The sequence below is a fragment of the Lepidochelys olivacea genome (genome assembly GCF_965140295.1).
Source record: "Lepidochelys olivacea isolate rLepOli2 genome assembly, chromosome: 1".
NCBI classification, from domain to species: domain Eukaryota; kingdom Metazoa; phylum Chordata; order Testudines; family Cheloniidae; genus Lepidochelys; species Lepidochelys olivacea.
The window spans coordinates 230977055-230993968 of NC_140411.1; the positions used below are offsets into that span (position 1 = coordinate 230977055).

General features: G+C 43.9%; 1 protein-coding gene across 3 annotated transcripts in view; it reads left to right on the top strand.

The window, feature by feature from the left end:
- The window catches only part of SCUBE1 (signal peptide, CUB domain and EGF like domain containing 1), a gene marked incomplete at its 5' end in the record, with an annotated part of 297483 nt that extends 280899 nt beyond the window's left edge, over positions 1 to 16584 (top strand). For all 3 annotated transcript variants that reach the window (XM_084618019.1, XM_084618021.1, XM_084618020.1), the window contains 3 exons: positions 5756 to 5908; positions 7395 to 7474; positions 16344 to 16584. In XM_084618019.1, coding sequence (XP_084474145.1) covers positions 5756 to 5908; positions 7395 to 7474; positions 16344 to 16496 — 386 coding nt within the window. In that variant the 3' untranslated portion in view covers positions 16497 to 16584. The remainder of the gene's footprint in view (positions 1 to 5755; positions 5909 to 7394; positions 7475 to 16343) is intronic.
- Between the last annotated feature and the right edge of the window lie 330 nt (positions 16585 to 16914).

Sequence of the window (16914 nt, forward strand, 5' to 3'; positions counted from 1 at the left end):
TATTTACCTCAAAGAGTCAGAGTGGAATGTCCATATGTAATGGTCAAAGTCCAAAAATGATTTTTCCACCGGCTCGGTCTGACATTATTACAAGGGCTTTTCAGTGAACTGGAACAGCAAGTTGTGGCTAGTGCTAAAACAGAATACTTTAATAATAAAGTCAATGTGTTAATTATCATCAAAAAGTGTCTCGGATGAATCAGAAGGCACATAATGGAGTCTTGTCTGACCAGATCCTCAGACAGTGCAAACCAGGGTAGCTCCGTGGAAGTCACTGGAGCTATGCCAATTCACACCAGCTGAGGAGCTGGCCAATCATCTCTCAAATAATTCTCATAAGTTTCCAGTCAAAGTATTCTATCTGTGCAGTAATGAAGAAAGAGGTTGTTAATTTAACTGAATATTGTTATGTTTCCTAAAGTTTTCCTGGAACTTCTGTTTAGCCTACAGATAAGTGCCATGACACCTCCTCTGTGATTTTGTAAGACTTATCACAAGCAGCATCAAGCCTGGTCAGTACTGGCTTGGAGGTTTCCATCCGGTACTTAGGTGCTTCAGGAAGTGTGTTAGCAGGAAGACATCACGTATAGCATTGCTGAGTCAGCATGATGCCATGAGGCATTGTGCTTCTTGAGCCATTTCCTTGTGGATGAAACGTAAAACCCAAGTGTTTGCCTCTTGTGGGCATTAAGGATCCAGTGGCAAAGGCAGGCATGTTAACCCCAGAGTCTTCTGACTAAATTCATGTTGAAAGTATTTAAATTCTGCTACCCTTAATTCTCTGCTATTATTGCTGCTTAATACGCTGATTATTTCATTCTCCTCTTGTGTCCCCCACATGTGTCATCCGCACATTGTCTCTCATCTCAGACTTTGGGCTTGTCTACAAGTACAGCACTGCAATGGCACAGCTGCACCGCTGTAGGGCTTTAGTGAAGATGCTACTACACTGACGGAAGAGCTTCTCAGGTCAGCATAGTTAATCCACCTCTACGAAAGGTGGTAGCTATGTCAACAGGAGAAACTCTCACATCAACACAGCAGTGTCTACACCAGGGCTTAGGCTGTTAGAACTACGTCATTCATGGGGTGTGGATTTTTCACATCCCTGAGCGATGTAGTTATACCGATGTACGTTTGTACTGTAGACCTGGCCGTAGACCAGGGTTGTCTGTTTCTTACATGTTTGTACAGTGCCTTGCACAATATGGCCTCTAGGTGTTACTGCAATACAACTAATAAGTAATAATAATAACATTAGTTTTAGTTCTTCACTTCCTGTTCTAAATTATTCTATGGCATTGCTGTGTGTTGTTACATAGATGACCTAGAAGTCACCGCTTTTCAGTAATGTGTGAAATTTTTTGTATATATAAAGACTGAGAAGTGCTTTAAGCTCCTTCCATGAGGAAAGTCACTCTACTAATATACTATCTGATCCCATGCTCAAAATGTACTAGTCTTTATTGTGCATTCCATTTGCTGATTGCCCTCATTGAAAATAGCAAAGTGGGGGTTGGTTTGGTCTCTGCATACAAAGTTAATTTCTCTACATCTGAAGTTGGGACTACAAATGGATTACTGTCATCTAGCCTTCCCCTCTTCAAATCTTTCCCTAAGCCTTCAGTTTCTGTTTACCTTTTAATTAACTCTCTACAAAGCACTAAGAGGCACCATGTGTGAAAGATGTGAATTTTAAATCAGCCATATTGAGTAACAGTCTATTTTAATTAGTACAATAGGTTCAACAGCTTTTGATACTTAAGGATTTATATTTACAGTCCTGTATCTGGGATTAGTACAAAGTGAGTTCTTATCTGCTCTTTTTAAAGAGAATGAAGTTATTGTGACAGGTTGGATCACAGAAACCTCCTTGGGACTGGCAACTTATGTGTCTGCCCCTCCTTTCCCTGCCAGCTTGAGACTCCAGCACCCTGTCTTGCTGAGCCAGACATGCCAGTCTGCTCCAACACAGACCCAGGGTCTGAACCACATGCCCCAAAGCTGCAGACTTAGCTGAAAGCAATTTAAGAAGCGTTCCTGCCTTTAACACTCAGATGCTCAACTCCCAATGGGATCCAAACACTAAATAAATCCGTTTATAGAGGGTAAACTCATAAATTGTTCACCTTCTATAACACTGACAGAGAGATATGCACAGCTGTTTGCCCCCGCCACCAGGTATTAATAATACTCTGGGTTAATTAATAAGTAAACATTGATTTTATTAAATACAGAAAGTAGGATTTAAGTGGTTCCAAGTAGTAACAGACAGAACAAAGTGAATTACCAAGAAAAATAAAATAAAACACGCAAGTCTAAGTCTAATACAGTAATAAAACTGAATACAGATAAAATTTCACCCTTAGAAATGTATCAATAAGTTTCTTTCACAGACTGGACACCTTCCTAATCTGGGCACAATCCTTTCCCCTGGTACAGCCCTTGTTCCAGCTCAGGTGGTAGCTAAGGGATTTCTCATGATGGCTGCTCCCTTTGTTCTGTTCCACCTACTTATATATCTTTTGCATAAGGTGGGAATCCTTTGTCCCTCTGGACTCTCACCCCTCCTTCTCAATGGAAAAGCACCAGGTTAAAGATGGATTCCAGTGCAGGTGACATGATCACATGTCACTGTAAGACTTCATTACCCACTTGCCAGCACACAAGTATACAGGAAGACTTACAAGTGAAACAGGGCCATCTACAGGTAATTGTCCTGGTTATTGGGAGCCATCAAAATTCCAAACCACCGTTAATGGCCCACACTTTGCATAACTACAATAGGACTTCAGAGTTATATTTCATATTTCTAGTTTCAGATATGAGAGTGATACATTTATACAAATGGGATGACCACACTCAGTAGATTATAAGCTTTGTAATCATACCTTACAAGACACTTTTTGCATGAAGCAAATTCCAGTTACATTATATTCACACTCATTAGCATATTTTTATAAAATCATACAGAGTGTAACATCACAGTTATAATTAACCAGATCATTCTATAAGAGCCAAACAATTGGCGTACCAGTGTCATGGACTCAGGACTCATGTTCTCTCATGGCTCTGTACAGTCCCTGGGAGGAACCCCCTTCAGTGTGACAGCCCTTCTCGGGGTTCCACTTTCTCTCAGGGGTTAAGCCATAGGCCCCTCCGCCTCCTGGAACTGCACCTCTCTGAGCCTTCAGCACGCCTGTCTCTCACCATGGGCCCCCTCAAGGAGTCCACTCACTCTGGACCCCCATGGCCTCCACTCCCAGAGGGAATAATGCCACCCCAATTTCGAGACTGGAGTGACTCTCAGCCAGCATAAAACAGAGGGGTTTATTGAGCATCTGAAGGCAGCATAGGAAACTCTCAGGGCCTCAGGCCTAACCTTCCTCACACAATACATCTAGGTCTGACCTGCATCCAGATGGGCTCTGGCTGCTCTCTCTCCCCCATCCAGAAACCCCTCCTTCCAGCTGAGTATCCAATGTCACCTTCCCATACGCCCCGCCTCTGTCCTTTGTCTTCTGTCCCAGGTTAACAGGCTGCCTGGGCCTCCTCTCCTCTCAGCCTCTCCTCTCATCCATGCTCGGTTTCCCCACTGGGTGGAACCAGCTAGTCAGGTCACCGGGGTCCTCTTTCCTCAGCCCATTGTCCTCCCACTGGCCTGAATCATGACTTTCGAGCTGGGCCTCCCAGTCACCAGGTCACCAGTTGCTGAGGTATCCATTCTCCAGGCCATTGTCCAGGGTCCCAACTGCCAGGGGAGGTCACCGCTGGTCCTCTGTAACAACAAACGCCCTCTCCCACCACCTCATTAAACAAATAACACCCAGGGAAACTAAGTCACACACACTGTGCATGCAAAGCATTGAAAAAACAAGAAAATCCCCCGCTTCATCAGAACCAGCCCAATGGTCCATCAAGTCCTGCATCCTATTTCCAACACTATTCAATGCTGGGTGCTTGAGGGGAAAAACCTTCACTGCCAATAATGCTCCTACAGGAACAGCAATACTAAAATACGAAAGGAAATATCTTCTTATGCTCAGAAGTATGAGAATAGTTCTTCAAATGTTTATTCTAGCTCATGTAACTTCACATGCTATTTTTATTATGGAAGTGCTGGTCATGGTTCCTTAGTTAAAGTTGAACTGAGTTGTGTTCTTCAAGCAGCAATCCAACCATTTTATTAGAATACAGCACTTATTCTTTGAATACAGTCTTAACTCTGCTCTGTAGTGACTCCATAAAAAAAGAAAAAATGAATGTAATTAAAATCAATTTAATCGAATCCAGGATTTTAAACTCTTTTATATGCTAATCTTTATTGTGTGGTTATTGTATAGCATCACTACAGGGCACAATTAAGGCTGCTGGGAGCTTTCACGGTGCATTTCTGTACGTTAGCATGTTTGGCTTTCTCTCACATTTCACCTTGCCTCTGAATTTCTTGGTTTTGAAAACTTGTTTGGGGGATAATTACAATATCCCTGTAACGTTGTTTCCCTTAAGTGCTCAGTCTTAACTCCAGATTAACATTGATTCTATCCAGGAACTCATTTAGGGCCTGATTAAAATCCTTCTGAAGTCAATGGGACCGTTAATACTAACTTCAGTAGGAGTTGGATCAGCTCCATAACACCTAATTCTTTGTTTAAACTTAGAACAGTAACGTAATTTCCTATATTACCCTGTGGATATGAATTCTACAGGTCACTTTTAAACTAGGTAAAAAGGCCTACTTTATAAACACTGGGCTTCACCTTAGGGTTGCCATCTGCCATGTTATTTCTGGGATCTCAAGCACTTTCACTGTTTCCTAGTGTGTTTGTGGGGTCCTTTCTAGTTCCCCAAAATGTCAGTTGTAATTTGAAATTGCATTGCAGTGTGATGATGTTTTGCTCTAATGTGATGGCCAATCTGGTGCCATCAGACTAACTACCAACGTTGGGAGTCTTATGAGCTTGTCTTCGAGAATGAGTTCTTTGGGGCAGGGACTGTCTCTTTCTAATATGTGTGGATAGTGTTTAGCACAACGGGCCCTATCTGCTTGACATATAAGTAATAATAATTAGATCTAGTTGGAAATTTTTTGATGAAACAGCATTTTCTGACCAAAAACTGTTGCGTTCAAATCAAAATGTTCCGTAGGAGCATGTCAATGTTGACAAAATTTTTGATAGAAAAGTTACTAAATGATTCGTGCTTGAAATGGAGTATTTTCATTTTGACGTTTGTGTTTTGTTTTGATTTTTCCATTTCATTTTGGCTTTAATATTTAATACTTCATAAATATTGAATATGATAGCACAGTGTTTTGATGTTGAAACAAAATGTTTAGTTAAGGTTGCTTTGATGTTTCTGAAGCAAAATATTTTGGAATTTCCGTTTCGCAAAAGATTTCAAAATTTCAACTTCCAGATTTGGGTCAAAAATAAATTTCAAAATGTCAGACTTTCCCACAGGGTGGAAATTCCATTTTTTATTAGCTTTAATCATAATAATTTCATGTTGCATCCTGTTATCTGCCTACTAACCCCACCTTGGGACAGAAAGGGAGAGTTACCCATAGTCTTCTGGAGAGAAGCTTTCCCCTTATACGCAAAAAATGGTGGCATGCCTTCCATCCCAAGAATATCACCTCTCTTAAAGGGAAAATATGAGTGAATGAATGAGTGTGCTATAAGCTGACATCTCTACCTCCAGGGAAGGTTATGTTACAAAGGTCTTTCATTTATTTATTTATTTATTTTTCTAGCCTCCCCTACGTCAATTACCACATATGAAACATGTCAGACTTATGAGAGACCAATAGCATTTACCTCCAGATCACGAAAGCTATGGATTCAGTTCAAATCAAATGAGGGAAACAGTGGCAAAGGATTTCAGGTCCCATATGTGACATACGATGGTAAGACTGCAGTCATTTTCCATCTCTGTGTTATATCTCAATTTAGAAGCCTGTGTGTCTGAATCTATCTTGTACTGACTGGAGGGGGGAAACAGGAAGGATAAAGAACTTGATGTGACTCATTTTTGTTTTTTCAGTGAATTATTCTAGTACTGACCATCAAAAGTTTTGGGTCTTCTTCCTTGTTTTTCCCTTTTTTTATTTTTAGGTCTATACTGGTAATTTATTACCTTTTCTTATTCTTACTCCAACAAGATATATACAGAACTCTTTGAGTCTGAGCCTCCTACCATTAAAGCCAGTGAAACTCTTTGTTAATCATTGTTTATCATGATGAGAATACTGTTGATAATAGCTCTTTGTTTATAGAAAGTCCATTTATGAAGACCTATTGGTGCCCAAGAAAAAAATAATTAAAAATATGACTTTGTTGAAAACAAAGCCAGCATAGACAAATAATTCCAATGGAAACTGAAGTCTCCAATAACTAAACAGCTCTCATTTGTAACATACAATAAAGAAAATCACCAGCAACCCTCATAAAACTAACCAAAGTCTTGATCTTCATCTGGCAATATGTCAAAGATGCCTTTTTAGCATATATTCAAGGGGAAATTTCCTTTTAAAACAGGGGTGTAGCATCCAGGCACACCCAAATCTGAGCAGGGGCATAGTGCTGCCACAGCAGCCTGGAGAGTCACTCAGACACCTGAAATCCAGGACTGAACTATGGGCCCACCCTTCAGAAAGCTATGCTCTGGCAGCTCTGCCTTGCCATTTTCTGAGCTGCCCCATGTGCGTGCCCAGCTCAGCAGGTGAAGCCCTGTGTCCGGGGGCACTGGGGCTAGGAAGAGGGTGTGGTGTCGAGGGAGAAGCTGAGCTAACACAGTCTGTCATTACCTGTCCGCCCGAAAGTCGGGGCCCATCCAAATTCCACTCCTAGCTATGCCACTGTTTTAAAAGTATGGAGGAATTTCTTTGTTAGCGCATCTCTTTTCCCAAACACTAATGCAATTTTCTGAATTGTTAGTCAGTCTGGAATTAGGTTGGGGATAGGGGAGGTGATTTAAAGGTCAAGAAGGAGAGATGATCTGGAGGCACAGGACTGGGAGTCAGAAGATATGGAACCCATTCCTGGCTGGGCCACTGGCTTCCTATATAACCTTGGCAAGTCACTTATTATCTCTGTGCCACAGTTTCTTTATCTGTAAAATGTGGATAATAATACTTACCTGCCTTATAAACAGTTCTGTGAAGCTAAATTAACATTTATAAAGAAAAGCGAGAACCTCAGTTGGAAGGCAGCATAGAGTTCAAAGTATTAAGTTGATTATATTAAATTGCCGTGGTACTGGAAACACTGAATGTATAAAACTAAATTTGCTTCTCAAATATTTTCTGGCTAATTAGCAGTTGTCAGGAAACTAACCTCTGTGATGGTATCACAAACTGTTGCTTACCAGCTCCTTCACTCTTTATTTTTCAGAGGATTACCAACAGCTGATAGAAGACATTGTTCGAGATGGACGATTATATGCATCAGAAAATCATCAAGAAATTCTAAAAGTATGTCCACATTCCTTTAGCTAAGCAAGGCCAACTATTCAGTTTCCTGACACATACATAGATTATGTTAGCACTAAAATAAGAGTCCCAACTCTAGCTAGCTGGCATCACTGAGTCTGTCAGTCACCATGGTCAGGATTAGAGCTATCACTTCCACAGCTTCCGCATTTTTATTAAATCCAACTGTGATCATTTAAGAACAAAATTCTGCACCAATGTTTTTCCTTCCCCACATGCAGAGCCATGAACAATATTGGAATTCAGATTAGCAATAGCGCTCTAATTAACAGGTGAGGAGGAGGCAATTTATAAAGACTTGTTAATGTCTGTATAATCTTTGTACTTAAACTAAAAGAATGAAACTGCCAACAGGAACAAAGGAACAGAATATTCCATAAAGAGCTTCCCCCCACATGCACCTTCTGTGGATAACACTAGTCAATCAGCGCAGCTGGCTTCTGAATGGAGCCCAAGTGTTAACGGGACCAAGCTGCAAAATTCCAACCCAAATTCAAAATCCTGGGAGATTGTGAATGGTTAGTTGGGATGTTTGGATCCCATGGTTTGGTTTGGGTCCATCCTCCTGACACGACAGAAGTGCTGCACAGGGTTTAGAATTGGTGGTTGTATGAAGATACCAGTAGGGGAGTGGCTATACAAATGAACTGATGTTATGTCACTATGATGGTGACTGTGCAAATACTTTTATGACGCTTTCCAACAGGCCCAGGCTGTGTTTATACCATGAGCTAGGGGTGTGATTTTCACATACTCGCACTATTGTGGTAAGAATTAGCGTGAGTGTAAATAGCCACGGTAGCACTGGCGGCAGCAGCATGACTTAGCCATGCCAAGGGCAAATTTGCCTGAACCCTGCGGGTGCATGCTCAACATGGATCCACAGGGCTCAGGCGGGTCTGTACTGGGCATGGCTAATCCCCACTGCTGCCGCTACCATGCATGCTCAGCACAGCTAAGCTGTGTCATCGCGGCCCGTGCTACTGCAGCTGCACGATTTGTACTCGCACAAGCTCTCAACCAGCTAGCAAGAGTATGTGATGCAAGCTGAGAATCGCACTCCGAGTCCTCGCTTGTAGTGTGGAAATAGCCCCGTGTGGACTAGGTATCGCCCAGAAGCCCAGTGCTCGTGCACTGAGTAAAAGTGCTAAACCTTCTCTCTAGCCAGCCTGACTCCTGCGTGCTTTACTAAACATTAGTGTTGCTGACTGGCTGATGCAGAGACATTGATTTATCAAACAGTGTGATGTGGCACATGCACTGTAGACAGTCACTAGCAGAGAGAGGTTAACAGTGTCTCCCTCAGCATGGCAAACGTATAGCTTGTATACACTTAAGATCTGGTTTTCAAGGTGCTGAATATCTGCAGCTCCAGCCCACGGGAACTGTGAAGGCTCAGCAGCTTTAAAAACCAGGTCCTTCGGGCAGAGCTTGTCATGGACATAGGCCATCAGGCAAGTGCAGCAGGGCCCAGCTGGAATGATTTACTTCATCTTTCAGGGAACTATGAGGTGTATGCTCTGAGGGTTCTGACGGTCTGATTTAACCTAAACTAATGTCCAGACGCTCCCTAGGGGAAGCTAGAAAAATTTCTATCATGTATCGTTTTGGCTGGATAATGCCATTCTTTCTGCTTCAGGAAGAATCCTGGATGTAAGGAATGTCCTTCCAAAAATGCTGTCTTTTTTTTTTTTTCCCCTGTGCAATAATCCTCCCTTTGGGATTAATTGAGAAACTAACTGTGAAAAGGCATTTGTCTGTCAATGTATCGCCAGTGAGCCATGGAAAGCCTGGTTTCACCAGCTATACGTTTTTCATCCCCAGAGGATTGATACCACTCCTGTCTGAGGCTCACCTGACATGTCACATGTAGCTTTAAATCAATTGGATACACTTTGGCAACACTTGTCTGGCTTGCCATGCCCATGAAGCAGATTGGATTGAATTGGCTGCGTCCTGCTAGTTTAGCACCTATTTAAGGCTCCAGTTCAGCAAAGAACTTAAGCATGTGACTAACTTTAAGCACGAATAGTCTCATTGACTTTAATGGGACTATTCCCAAGCTTAAAGATGAGCATGTGCTTATGTACATTGCTGAATCAAGACCTAAATGAGCTGCTCAGTTACGTACTAATATATTAGTAGAAGAGTTAATCTGTCAAGGAAAGGTATTGTTTGAACAGCACTCTTCAGTGTGAATCTGGCACTTGTTTAAATGAGTCATGGAGCTAGATTTATATACATGTTAAAAAAAGGATCTACCCAAACAGTTGTCTTGTCTCAAAAAGACTCACCCACAGCACGCACTGCTAAGAAAGTGAATTTGTTTTTTTAAAAGGTAGAAGAGGAAAGGTTGGAAGCCACAGCAAACAAAGCAACAAAAGACAAAACTCAGTGTTTCTGCTTTAAAAACCAAAACCTGTCAGAGTAAATTCATGGCCTGGAGTGACAGGAATTAGTATGCCAGAGAAAGGGAAGAGAATGCAAAGGCCAAACTATTGTTACAGGTGTGGTGAAAAACCCCTGTCACACGTTTAACAAAACCGTGCCCTGTGTTCTCCAGGCAAATTGCTAGAAGCTGTCAAAAACTGTAATTCCATTTCACTAAGCATTTTGTTAATTATTATGATTGTATCGCCCCTGAAGGTATCTTCGTATATTACAACCTGCTCGCAATGACTTAAAGCAATAAATATTAACAGAAGCTTTATTAAAAACAGTCACTGTACATGTACAACTGCCACCTCTCAAACATTAATAAGACTAGTTTGAAGATACCAGTAAATTCGGTTTGTGTCACCTCCATCTACTTTGATTTATTTTTGTTCCTGTTAATTCTCCCTATCTTGTGCATTTGATCACAGACTTGCCTAGGGTTGCCAGGTGTCCAGTTTTCGACCAGAATGCCCGGTCAAAAAGGGACCCTGGTGGCTCCGGTCAGCACCCCTGACCGGGCCATTAAAAGTCCGTTCGGCAGCACAGCAGGTCTATGGCAGGCTCCCTGCCTGCCCTGGCTCCACACAGCTCCTGGGAAGCAGCCAGCACATCCCTCCAGCTTCGGGATGGCCACGGGAGCTTGTGTGCTGCCCCGCCCTGAGCGCCAGCTCCACAGCTCCCATTGGCTGGGAACCACAGCCAGTGGGAGCTGCGGGGGCAGCACCTGTGGGCGAGGGCAGTGTGCAGAGCCTCCTGACCCCTCCACCTACAAGCTGGATGTGCCAGCCACTTCCGGGAGCCACCTGAGGTAAGCTCCAACCCAAGCCTGCACCCCGAACTCCCTCCTGCACCCCAACCCCCTGCGCCAGCCCTGAACTCCCATCCACACCCAAACTTCCTCCCAGAGCCCACACCCCCTCCTGCATCCCAACTCTCTGCCCCAGCCCTGAGCCCCCTCATCCCCAGCCCCATCACAGAGCCTACACCCCAGCCAGAGCCTGCACCCTCCCGCAAAACTCCCTCCCGGAGCCTGCACTCTGCACCCCCTCCAATGCCCCACCCCCTGCCCCAGCCCTGAGCCCCCTCCCACACTCTGAATCCCTCGGCCCCAGCCCGGAGCCCCCTCCTTCACCCCCACCCCAGAGCCTGCACCCCCAGCTGGAGTCCTCACCGCCTCCCACACCCCAACCCCCACCCAAGGGTGAGGAGAGTGAGCGACAGACAGAGAGGGGATGGAGTGAGTGGGGGCAGAGCCTCAGAGCAGGGTTGGGTGCAACAGGTTGTGCCCCCTATCCGGGATGCCACCTGATGTACTGATATTTCACTGAGCCTGCCTGCTCCACTAGCCTGGGCTCCCTCTCCCTGTTTTGCTTAATTAGGCTCTCTGGCCTCTGGCAGCACACACACACACAGATAGGGATGCACCAGCTGTAGAATCACAGAGTGTACAAACAGCTCTCTATGTGAAGGAAATTGCCCAGCACTCAAGTGCAGCTTCTCTCTGGAAAGTACACCCAAACGAATACTGTCTTGCACTGTAGAGAAATCTATACAACGTAAGCTTACAAATTAGCCCCCTCCCTCAATGTGGAGGAAGATATGCACAACTTCTTGCCCCCCCCCATTATAAGTTGCACAAACTGGGTTTAATAATAAATAAAAACAAGGTTATTAAGTATAAAAGGCAGATTTTAAGTGATTATAAGGGATAGAAAACAGAACAAAGCAGATTACCATGCAAATAAAACAAAACACGTATACTAAGCTTAAGATCCTAAAGAAGCAATTTCTCAGCCTAAATGTTGTTTTAGGCAAGTTGCAGAGTTTCAGTAGCTTAAAGTTCCAGTTATTTCTCTTTACAGACTAGACTCCTGTCTTAGTCTGGACTCAGCCCTTGCCTGCTCAGTTCCTTTGTCTCTTCAGGTACTTTCAGCTGTCTTTCTTCTTGGGCAGGAAGGCAATGGAGAAGAGTCCTGTTTGCCTTACTCCCCAGCCTTAAATAGAATTTACATAAGGTGGGAAGCCTTTGTTTCCAGTGGAAAAGTACCAGCAGTGTCCAAGGTGGTGTTTAATACTAGGTGACATGACCACATGACCTTGTAGTGTCAAAGCAACATCCCAGGAGGCTTCTCAGGAAGGAGTGAGATTAGTATTTTCAAGGTCTTATCGTTTCTTCCTAATGGCCAATCAAGGCTGATGGTCTGTTCTCTGGTGGGTGTTTCCTAAGTACACACCCAGTTGTAATTGTTACATAGCCAATATTCCTAACTTTAGATACAGAAATGATACATGCATACAAATTGGATAATCACATTCAGTAAATTATAACCTTTCCAATGATACCTTACAAGACCCATCTTGCATAAAATATATCTCAGTTGTGCCATATCCATATCATAAGCATGGAGTGAGCAGGGGTGGGGCCTCAGATGGGCTGGGACAGGGGTGTGGCCTCAGGGAAGGGGCAGGGCGGGGAATGGGGCAAGGCTGTTTGGCTTCTGCAAATAGAAAGTTGGCAACCCTTACTGTGCCAGGTGACACCTTCCAGTTAAGGCTCCTGAGGTCAGGTGAGGTCAATTTGAATCAGATACACTATGACCTTTAACCACTGCTGTAAATTGGTGGTGTTGGTTCCTGTGCATGTCAGTTTTGCCTGTCCATGTGCAGATGTCTGAACTTGGATTTTTTGGAAGGTGCGATCTGCTAAAATACCCACTGGTGTGGACTCCCTGACTGCATCCCCAGGCCTCTTCCATTGTCCCCCTTCCAAAATGTTCCTCTCTGCTAGCTCAACCACTCATCATCCTGCCTTTCCTGCAAATACAGCTCACCCAGACCAGTTCCACAACATACAGGATTTTCCAAAACCATTCTTGGAGCCTGCAGATTTGACCTTCCTTGAGTTCTTACAGAAGGGAAAAAACTAGGGTAGTGGCTGAAAAATAAAACACTTGCTGTGTTTAATGTCAACAGGGAAAATAAACTGACTATTTGGGCAAAGCAAATGTCAAATGTACAAAACAAAGGAAATAAAAAAACAGGGGAAAACACTGGGTGAAATCCTGGCTTCATTTAGGTCAATGGGAAATTTGCCACTGACTTCAGTGAGGCCAAAAATTCACCCTTTGTTTTTTTTCGACTCTCTTGAATTGCGAAGAGGTGTTAACACACAATGTTAGACGAGAGGTCTGATTTTTAAATTGATGGTGTCAATTAAGTAACTGCAGTAAGAAGGCAACAATGAACATTTGTTCACAGTCCTGGTGGGCCAAGAGAACAGAATGACATCCTCCACTGTTGTTTGTAGGCCAGATCCCTACCTGCAAAGGACAGATATACTTATCCTCTCTGACAGTGTACTATCGCTTTCTACCAAATGCATTGCTGAAGGTGTAAGGAAAGATCCAGTGCAGTCTACGACCTAGCAAGGTCTATAAAATGGGAGACTCCCATGATGTGACTGACATATAATAACTGTTTTCATGAAAAGAGGCCAGCTGCCTGCTGATATGAAGAAGTGTATTAGCAGGAATAAAAAATACACTGGCTCACTCACAAAGGCTGTTGCTCTGGGTTCATGACACCTTACCTCTCTGCCAGCTTTTGTGCTACTTTCCTGCACATCAGAACTGGGATAACGCGCCATTCTCTTCCCAAGATCACCAGCCACACAAGGTTCTTTATTACCCCAATATATAGCCGACCTCTGCAGCCCTGTATCCGCAGCTCAGCCTCTACCACAGGTAGACCTACTTCTAGCCATGTACACATGAGATGTTTTCAGGGAGGTGCTGGTCCATCATCTTTGCCAACATTCCATTTTCCTGGACAAGGGTATGCCTGTAACCTGAGTCTATGAGGCCTTCCATTGACGCTCTTCCCAGACCAATAGATACCACATATGACTGGGTTCCAGTGTCATTCAGAAAGGATTCCAGGCCACAAAGCTGGCTGTAATAACAGCCCAGGTAATCACACTCCATTATCAGGCACATGGGTGCTGGAACAGTTTGTATAGTGGGGGTGCTGAGAGCTATTGAACTAAACTGTAGACCCTGTATATGATGGAAATCTCTTCAAGCCAGGGAGTGCAGTAGCACAGCACCCCTAGTTCCAACACCTGTGATCATGCAGTCTCTCCTGATATGCCCAGCCTAGCTGCATCAGAAGGACAGAAGCACTCTCCCTAGATTGCAGGATTGACGGGAGCAGCCCTGCTAGAACCTGTGTATCCCCCTGTTTCAAGTTACTTGGGACTCTGTCCCATCAGGAGCTTCCCTGAAACTCCCCAGATTGGGATATCCTTTCTTCTGGTCTCCCCTGATGAGCCACTCCTGGTCTGCCAGGCCATTCAGGCCACTTGGCTCCTTCAGCTGTCATGATTTTCTGTATGGAATTAGTATCTGGGCATAACCACCAGGCAGCAAAGTGCCATAACCTCTGAGCCTGTGGGCATGCTCTATGCAGGAATGGTTCAGCCTTGAAATGGTGCCAGTACATCTCTGGAGTCAATCCCAGTCTATCCACAATGGCAGCCTTCACCACAGGATATGAGCCCACCTACTCGTCACTTGCCACTCAGTAGGCTGCCTGCGCTTCGCCCATCAGAAATAGTGCTATGGGGTCTTCACAAGTAGACTCTTGCCAGCCACTCATTCAAGGGTACAGAGGAAGGGCTGCAGGTCATCCTCTGGCCCCCAACTTTACCAGGCCAGGGACCAGGCAGCCTGAGCTACTCTTTTCAGTAGAAGCCAAAGTCCCCAGAACTCCATGGCCTAGCTGCTTCCACAACCACTCTTGTTGCTATAATTGGGCCTCTGCCACCACTGCTGAGTGGCAAAGCATGCCCCCTTCTGTTTCTGCCTGCTCTCCATCAAATCGCAGGAGGACAAATGGGTCTGCTGCTGCTGCTGTTCCTGCTACCACTGTAGCACAGCTATCTGCTGCTGCACCATCACCAGCAGACATATCACCTTTTCCATCTTTCCTGATTAACCCAAACTGGGTGGGGTGTCAGTCAATATTCACAGGCTTCCATTTCCCCTTATCTCCAGCGGCCGATCACTGGCCTGCATGTTCCAACACGTGCTATCGCATGTTCTGACCACAGCACCCTCTTGCAGTATTGTATAGTGCAACGGCCACTCAGCCTCAGTTTCCCAGCTGGTCTTCCTCTCCTCCATCCAGCCCCCAACTCCCTCTGAGTTAGCCTTCCAGTTAGGTCTCTTACAGGTCTACCCTCCCAGGGCACTCAAAGTCGCAACAAATATGAAGCAACATAAACTCTTCCCATTCCTCTGGGACATCTGCTAGGCACCAGTCTTCCCCAGTGCCTGGCCCTAGCTAGCCGCCTCTCCCATAGTGAGAGCTCTACGTCTGCTCTCTGTGTCTGATTCTTCCAACTGAGCAGGGCTCTTATTTTTAAGCTCCTCCCTGAAAGCCTGTCTCCTGCTCCAAATGTCTTTATTTGGGCTGGTTGGGCCTTTCGTAGCCCATTAACCTCTTCCTGCCTTGTGTGGCAGTTTGTGTGCCCTATTAGTCCTGCATGAGGGTAATAATATAGGGCCCATCATACTCCAGTGTAACTGCATTGGTATTACTCCTCATTTACACTTGTGTTCGGGCCCCCAGCCAATGTCTGTTGAAGTCTCTGGGAATATTTCTGTTGACTTCAATGGGTGTTGGATCAGATCCTGAGCGAGATCAAAACTGACTTAGAAATTACAATATATAGAGTGGGTTGGGGACTGCTTCAAATCATGCCAGGTCTCTGGTGGCCAATGTTCATTGTTGTATGCCTAGAAGAGATGTTGAGTTGATGAGTTCAGCCTTGTTCCTACAGAAGACATCACAAAATAACCACCAATCACAAATGGCATTTTGGAGGACCAGTCCTCCAAGGATTTGGTCAATGGGATTTGAGGTCCCTCAGGCCCTGTCTCACTTTAGTCACGTGTAAGGTTAGACATATGCCTAAGTACTATACTGACTCAGGGCATCTTACAGGATGAGGTACTTGGAGAACTCCGTGATTGAATAGGATGTGGCGACCAAACTGCCCTCTTACACGCAGACAGAAGGCACTTGTGGAAAGCGGTTGAGTATACTGGAAGATCAGTGTGAGGTAGTCTGCAGTACTGTTGCCCATATTGCACCCATTTTGTGGTTAACAAGATGTTTGAATGCATCAACCTGGCACCTACCATAAGCACTAATTACACATGTTAAAATGGAGAAGTTTGTAAACTGTCTATGGTATAATATGCAACAAGCAACATGGACTTGACCATGCTGAACCTGCTTTGCCGAATGGTAGCTTTTGCCAAAGAAAATCATAGTGAACATTGATTTTAAAAGTTGTGCAAAAACTAATACAACCAAAATATGTGCCTAACATATACTTTGTCTTTCCTAGGACAAGAAATTGATCAAAGCCCTCTTTGATGTATTGGCACATCCTCAAAACTATTTCAAGTACACAGCACAAGAGTCAAAGGAGATGTTCCCACGATCATTTATAAAGCTATTGCGATCAAAAGTTTCCAGATTTCTACGACCATACAAATAGCTTCCTAGTGATATTCAATTTGGGGTTATTTCCTGTCAAATATTGTATTTTCCTCCACAGTAGAAACATTTCCTAAATGGAAGGTTATTTTTTGGCAGTCTTTACTTTCAATTATATACTGAAGAATAACTATAATGTTTTATAATTGTTAAAAGCCAATATTCTGAATGGGATTTTTACTTCAAAGAAGAATACTTGTGGATCCTTGAGTGCATCTAATTGAAGATCCAAATTTGTGTCTGCACTAGTGTTTCTTCATGTTTCATTTGAAAATGTTTGTTTTAGAAAATATATTTTCTAAGCCTTTTCATTTTCTAGCAAAAATAGTTTTCTTCTAAGCAAAGAAGAAACCTGTTCAACCTGGTTAAACAAACTACCTGTTTTGTGATAGAAAGGAGTATGTAGCATAAATACTATT